General features: G+C 36.1%; 1 protein-coding gene across 1 annotated transcript; it reads right to left on the reverse strand.

Moving 5' to 3' along the window:
• Window positions 1–1242: 1242 nt before the first annotated feature.
• GTF2H5 (general transcription factor IIH subunit 5) lies at window positions 1243–7594 on the reverse strand. The gene is made up of 3 exons (XM_014057576.2): window positions 7462–7594; window positions 6321–6376; window positions 1243–2848 (listed from the first exon to the last, which is right to left on the reverse strand). The coding sequence occupies exons 2-3, from the start codon at window positions 6353–6355 to the stop codon at window positions 2668–2670; spliced, it is 216 nt and encodes a 71-aa protein (XP_013913051.1). The 5' UTR covers window positions 6356–6376; window positions 7462–7594; the 3' UTR covers window positions 1243–2667.
• Between the last annotated feature and the right edge of the window lie 74 nt (window positions 7595–7668).

A 7668-nucleotide genomic window follows, 5' to 3' on the forward strand; every position in this document is an offset into this window, starting at 1 on the left:
TCATATTCGGGAAGTTTGCTTTTTTTCAAAGTGCTATTCCAAATATGACCTTAAAAATAATATCCCATTATTACGATAATGGGATATTCAGAATTTGTGGTTTTAAGCTTAAGAGGCACAGTTGATCTGTTCTGTATCAAACCATGTTTGTAGATTTCGATTTGATTACCAAACCTTAGCTCAAGTGCAATATATAGACTATATATGGTCTAACATGAAATATCCCTTAGGCACAAAGCCAGGTGAATGACCTTGAGCCAGTCATTTCTCTCAGCCCTAGGAAGAAGGCAATGGCAAACCACTTCTGAAAAAGCTAGCCAAGAAAATTGCAGCGACTTGTGTCTGAGAACAGGACATGACTGACTAGAAGAAAAAAAACCCATATTAATAACCACAACTTGTTTACAACTTTTGAAGAGGCTCTGTTGTGGAGGGGTTGCAACAGAGTCTTACACGGCAAATATGTGTAATATTTCCCTTATTGCAAGTTGAGTTAGGTTGAGAAAAAGTGCCTCAGTCAAAGCTACCCTACCAACCAGCATGGTTAAGGGAGGACTTTAACTTAAGTATCCCAGATCTTCTTCTTCTGTTCAAACTCTCCAAAACCTCTTGGAGACTGCAGGACAAATAATACAGAAAAGGGTAGGGAAACAAAGGCTTAAGGGTAAGAGTTTTGTATAATGTATATGTAGTATACTATATACAACCTTTTGGAACATCCTGACATTTATTAACAACAAATTACAATGTGACATCATAACTCTTTGACAACTATTTTTTTTTTAGTCTTTGCTGTAAATATTCAGTTATTATGGGTCATGAACACTTTTAAGTATTACAAGTCAATTTTAACATCTGCTTAGAATTAATATATTTTCAAGTACTTTTGTTTATTTCAATTTAACACTATTTTGCATGTCACAAATATATATTTCCTATTTCACCTTTGGGACTGAAAGAGAAAACCACATCCTCAATAAATTAGTAAATTAACACCTGTATAAGCATAAAAACATAAATATTTCATGCAGTCCATGTCAACATAAATATTTTTGGAGATTTAAACTTTTAAAAGGCTACATAAAATACCCTATAGTTTCCAACCATTTCCAAAAATAAGAGTTAAAGCTAGTTTTTCTATGAATGTATGCTCTGTCTCTAGAGAAAATGGGAGAGCAATTTCTATGGATACTTCCAGCAACACTTAGCCTGGTTCCAAACCAATAAGTCACTTATCTCCAATCCAAGCATATGGATATTTATTTAGAAGTATCATTCAATGAAAAGGAAAATGACATAGATATACAACAGGACCTGGAATAAATATGCATAGGACAGCACTGCATGTCTGAACAGTCATGCATTGATGAATGTTTTAAAATCATTTTTATTCAAGATGGTTTACAGTAATAAAATAAAATGTTAAAGGAAATAGTTGAAATTTTACTATTTAAAGTTTTACCGTATAAAGTTTTACTATTTAATTAAAACTTAAAAATAAAGCTCAGCTCAAAATGATATTTTAGCTGCCATCCTGGAATCAGCTTTTCCTGGAGGTTTGTGTTGCTTCCATTCTGTTTACATCTTTTGTTCTCCAGACCTTGGGCTAAGTGATGTGGGGCCCATTGGCTATGTTTATGTTTATGGGTTATTGTTTAGATTTGTCATTTTTTTTGTCGTTATCTTTATTATATTATTTACTGTGTCTTGTTTTATCAGAACCAATTTGAAATGGGACAGTGCCTAAATTGAATAAACGGAATCCTATACATGTTAATTTAAGAGTGAACCTAGTGAAATTTATTACTGTGAATTAAAAACAACTAGGCTATGAAACAATTCTATTCAGCACCATGTAGTCTGCACATTATTAATGTACAGGTGGTCCTCAAATTACAAGAATTTGTTTAGGAACCGTTCAAAGTTACGATGACACTGAAAGTAGTGACTTAGAACCATTTTTCATACTTATGACCCTTGCAGCATCCCCATAGTCATGTGATCAAAATTCAGATGCTTGATGACTTTCATATGATGGTTGCAATGTCCTGGGGTCATGTGATCACATGTTTTGACCTTCTGATAAAGAAAATCAACGGGAGGTAGATTCACTTAACAATTATGTTACCAACTTAACAACTGCAATGATTCACTTAACAGCTGTGGCAAGAAGGATAGTTAAATGAGACAAAAATCATTTAACTGTCTCACTTAGAACTGAAATTTTGGGCTCAATTGTGGTTGTAATGGGAGGACTATGCTTTTGCAAGAGTATTCAAATTACAAAATTTAACAGTCTTCCTTGGAATTATAAAAAAAACAACTTCATATTTTAGTTAAAATGTACATACTGTATTTTAAGGTAGCTTTCTCTATGAGGGAATATTACAGAGAGAAACTGAATATCAGTATTAATATTGCATTCACCTCTACAAACAACACCCTAAAGAATCCCAAATTCTACAGTAATTTGCACTAGCAAACAAAATGAGCTGTTAGCACAATTGCTGTTTTAAGACAGGATGAAACTGAAAACAATAAAAGACAATTCTTGATATGTATGTAGCTCACTTCTCATAGTGACTATTATTCAATCTGCCTTAAATTAATTCACAGAAAAATTTACAGGCTTTCAATTCGATGTGTATCCATATCCAGCCTCATTTTTTATTTCTGTGTAATAGGAAAAGAGTTCTGGTCCATTAATTCTCCCACTCTCTCTTGCAAGAAGTTAACCATTTCAGCCAACACAAAGACATGGGTCTCATCTAAGTCTTGTATGATGAACTTCTTTCCCAGGGCATTTGATTCATCCAGGTACAGCAGGAACTGCTTCATGGCTGGGTCACTGTGGGGACAAGGATAAAATTATGGTAATCTCATGTAATGTTTCAACGAATTAAGCTTGCAATAGTTACAATGCAAATGTCAATATAATACAATAAAACTACATTTATGAAATGCATTAAACGTCATAAACCTTATAAAGCAACCAAGCAGAAATTTATAAAACATGATGAGATTGAAAAAAATGAAAACTTATGAAAACATCCTAATTTGTTAAGGAGATCAAGTATTTTCAGGATTATCCCAAATATCCAACCCTGAGCAAACATCCAACATTACACTGTGTGGATCTTGGCCACCTTCAGTTGTGGAGGATATTTCATTGATAGCTACCATATTTTTAAAAAAATCTGCTATGACTTGGGTAGATGAAAACTCAGGTACCGTATTTATATGACAAAATGCCCTGAAGTAGCATTGTTGAGATTCCTAGGAACCAAAACTGGTTAAATTTAATCAGTGATGAAAAAAGACTAGGAGCAAATGAGAATTTAGTAAAATAAGTACAACGTATTCTGATCCATATGTTTTGCCGTCACTGCAATTTCTAATACTTTTCAACGTTAGCTTTGCAAATAACCTAACATTCTATCCAGGAAGTATTTAAGCAATGAATAATTGTAACAAAGACCTGTCCTCAAGTAAAATCTAAAGTATAAGGTCAGAAAAGATTGCTCCTTCTCATGGATATATTCCAGCAGGAAAATACAAGCCAAGGAACACTGCCAACGTCAAATGTGATATTTTGAGAGGAGCGCAACCTTATCCAAGAAAGGCTGAACCATTAAACCACAATCAAATAGAATGAATATATTCCACCTATTGGAATTGAATGCAGACAGTTGGGAGTATGTTCAAGCCAGGTGTTTCATCCAACCAGATAAACAAATTTTAATATGATTAAATGTGGTTTTTAATACGTCCTCAAGATCAATATATGCAAGTATCAAGGGCATAGTGATGACTTTTTAGCCAGTCTCTAAATGACAAATTTCCAACAGTTTCATGTAAAACAGATAGTCCTCAATTAACAAAGATAATTGGGACTATAATTTCTGTTGCTAAGCAGAGCGGTCATAAAGCATGAAGTCATGTTTTGCGATGGCAATCCCAGCAGTCGCAATTGTCATCATTAAGAGGCTTTGTGGATCACTAAGTGAGGGTCAGTGGGGTAGCCAGCAGCAAGTTGCAATTCCCAGGCAGCTTGCAAACAAGTTGGCAGGCTAATATGTGGCTGCTGCCCAGTGTGGGAGGGAACATAAGGATACCAGTAGAGCAGGACTTGGTGTAGTTCTGCAGGGTGCACAAGAAATGAATGTAGTGCAAGCAGGGCAGTTTGGGGTTGGCTGTTCCTGGGTGCAGGAGACTTACCAGAGTGACTTACCACTTTCTGTACTGGCTTTACAGTACAGTAATCATGTGTAGCAGAATGCTGAAACTGTTGTATGTATAAACTAGTACTGGTATCAATAGAACTGACATCTAGCTGTAAGTACCACTCATTCAACATCGTTATAGTCCTAACCCGTTGTTCAGCAACCATTAAAGAGTTATGACTGTTGAAGCCTGTATTGCAATGCACAAGACTGAATCTTACAGATTCCATTGACCATAAACCAAGGAGAAATATCAACAGGTATTATCATCTGGATTCTATCCTTCAGGATCAACTTGAGTTTAATATTAAGATCCCAAGAGGTGATTATTAAATGGGACTATGTATGCAAGAAGAATCCAAGGACTATATTCCAATTGTCCTTTTCATAGCACAATCTATTCACTATGGCAATTTTGTTAGTTCTGAACTAGGCTAAAACATTGAATTAGAAAAGATTAACTTGGGTTATTTATTCAATCAGAGTTGGGTTGTGACATCACTAACATTAATCAGATTTTATATAATCAAAAAATTAAATTTGGAGACAGATGGTCAAATATCTAAAGTTTTCAATGTAAGATCAACTCAGAATACTTTTTCCAATAACATTACCCAATCTGGAAGAGATTGTGAGGAAGGAGAAGTAAATCTATGAAACCATTTTTCTTTCTTTCTTTCTTTCTTAAAATTATTAAGGCAGCTGCACCTTTAACAAGGCTCATGGGGTTGTTTTGAAAGCTGTCTCTTTTTGACTCGGCCTGCATGTTTAACCACTTCTCCTATGACCTCCAAAGTGCTATTTGTAAATGCATACACAAACAGTTGCTATAGTACTTCAAGCAAAAGTGCACTATGCTAATGCATTTTGTAAAATACCTATTTGGATTTCTTTTTGCAATCACTGGCCTAAGAAATATATTCATTTTGTCACAGCCATATAGTAACATAAACTGCTAGAAATTCCCTGAATACATCTACTATCATACTGTACACATGTCTATCTGTAGTAGAGTAAAAGGCCAGCTGGCCCAATCTTTGAGCCAAAACAACTTCCTTTCCTTTGAAATTAAATACTAAGGAGAAGTTTGCTGGAATCTTACAGTAGCTAGCTATAAGAAAGGAAGTAAAGGAATGTAAACTTCCCATCCAAGTTGTGGAGTAAAATTTTTCAATAAGTATGAAAAACAAACAAAGGTAGATTTAGATATCTAGGGTATATAGTGGGTAAGCAGCTAAAATTGCACTGGTTTTAAATAATTGAGCTGAAAGCAATTACCTGCTTCTGGTGTCTTTCAAAGCTTTTTTTTCTCTGAATTTAACTTTCATCTTAATTGGGCCTTATTATTTATATGCATACACTGCTCTTTCTGAAGGTGAATCTCTTTTTAAAAAGCCTAGTACCCATCCTTTTTTCTGTTTTGTTTTTGCTGCTGTGTGTTCCTAATGAATTCTAAACAGGATTTTAAAAAAATAGATGATCATTAGATGCAACAAAACCCTTAATTTGATTCTACTTCCAGCGATTATCTGGATTGCTGTATCTTGGATATGGTATTTTTAGAACCATGTCATGGTGGTTCTAATCTGGTAATTGCCCATGAGGCCTAGAGTCCTCAAAATTAATATTAAACTGTACATCCATTATTCAGTTTACATGAAGGGGAAAGTACTAGCAGAAGATAGTAATTGCTGTCTCAGCCCATTCTGCTGGTTAAGTGAATTCTTTACAATCTGGAATTTAAACAAGTAACCCCTTTAGAAATTAAAGGCAATGTTGACAAGCTATTTAAGCCAGTTAACTTTAAGTGTAATATGAAAATGAGGCTGTTGGCAGAATAATCTCCATTTTAATAATATGAATTAGGCATACCAAATATTCATAGTTCATAGGTTACATGAATAATACACCATATCACATTTCAGTGATTCAGTATTCCTTTAAAATAAGAGTATGTTATTTTTGCTATGTCACTTGCTGATTACAATCACAACTGTTTCTTGTAACCATGTCACAACATAAACATTTCCTGCTCATGCTATCAAATTTCTTATAAGCTTGGGGTAGCACTTACATTGCCAATATATTTTTGCTTACCATTCTATAAGTATCCCTTTCAAAACATTCACCATCTTCTTCACAAGGTCAGATTCCTAAAACATCAAACGGAAAAACTATTTGTAGAAAATGACACAATCTTAAACTGAACAAAATCAATACCAACGTCCTGATGGGGAAGTTTCTGTCCTAGCCAGTTCAGGAAAAATTAAGCTGAATTCAGGTTTATTGTTTTTCACGTCAATGAGAACAGGCCTGTACAGTTAATTAACATAGTAACTTTGAATGTAATAAATTATTTAATATAATTCTGAATGTACTTCAATATTTTAATATGCTCCAATTTCAAAAAGGAAAACAAAAGCCCTATCAATAACATGTGTTACTTCTATCTTGAATCTGCATATTTATTTCTAGCTTATTATAGTACCTGTTTAGAACTAGATCCACTTTCATTCAAAGTTACTTTGTTTTGTGGAGATTTTTGATCTGGGTTCAACAATTTCAAGGGCCTTAAATGACAACTAAGAAAGAGAAAAGTCTGCCCTGTAGTCGGGATTTTTGGAGCCCAGATTTGGTAGCCCTAATCCAGGGGTCGGCAACCTTAAACACTCAAAGAGCCACAAAGGCCCTAACCAGAAGCCCCCCATTCAATTCTGAAATCGACTCGCAGTCCGGTTCCCCCACCATAGTCTCCTCCTAGCTCGGTGTCCCTTTTCCTCTACCTGTCCTAACCAAGAGCCCTATCAATTGTGGAGCCGACCGGCGACAGGGAGCCGCAGCAGACGGATGAAAGAACCACAAGTGGCTTCAGAGCCGCAGGTTGCTGACCCCTGCCCTAATCCTACATTGGAGAAACCTAATTCAGGCTAATGAGGAGAGGAAATCTTATGGTTTGCAAGCGCATCTGGCAACCTTACTAGCTGCATCTTCTTGCAGGTTGCAAATGCACTTCCCATCATTCTCGGCCAGACTGATGAGATTTAGTGTGCCCCCGTATAAAACTAAGCTGAAAGAGAGTATGTGGCTGCAACTATTCACGCTGCACAGGATTCTCAAAACCTGACGTCTACGTTGCTCTGCGGAAAGGCACCCCTTTCGTGCCAGAGATACGTAAACGGTAAACTAGGGAGAAATTGGGAAAGAAAAAGAAAGACCTTCCAAGAAAAAGAAAACCCACTCAGTTCAAGCTATCAAAACACGGTATCGTGCTTCACCCGTCCGGCAACGTTGCCCTGGCGACGAACGCCCCGGATCACTCCTGTTTCCCCCGACCGGAAGAAGTGGGAGACGGAAAGGGCGCCGACTCAGACGCAAGATCCACAACTGCGCAGGCGCCCCCTTCTATATTGCTTTTGGATTGGCTTGCTCTTATGAAGGGCGGTCC

Source organism: Thamnophis sirtalis, unplaced genomic scaffold (assembly GCF_051295495.1).
Source record: "Thamnophis sirtalis isolate CommonGarterSnake01/CBP01778 unplaced genomic scaffold, rThaSir2_p1.2 scaffold_6, whole genome shotgun sequence".
Classification (NCBI taxonomy): domain Eukaryota; kingdom Metazoa; phylum Chordata; class Lepidosauria; order Squamata; family Natricidae; genus Thamnophis; species Thamnophis sirtalis.

What these genes read in the sequence shown, in the direction of transcription:
- GTF2H5 (XM_014057576.2), bottom strand. Translation starts at nt 6,355, where the DNA reads ATGGTGAATGTTTTGAAAGGGATACTTATAGAATG. An exon ending in AAAGGGATACTTATAGAATG is followed by an intron (nt 2,849 to 6,320) that starts GTAAGCAAAAAT and finishes TTGTCCCCACAG; the next exon opens with TGACCCAGCCATGAAGCAGT.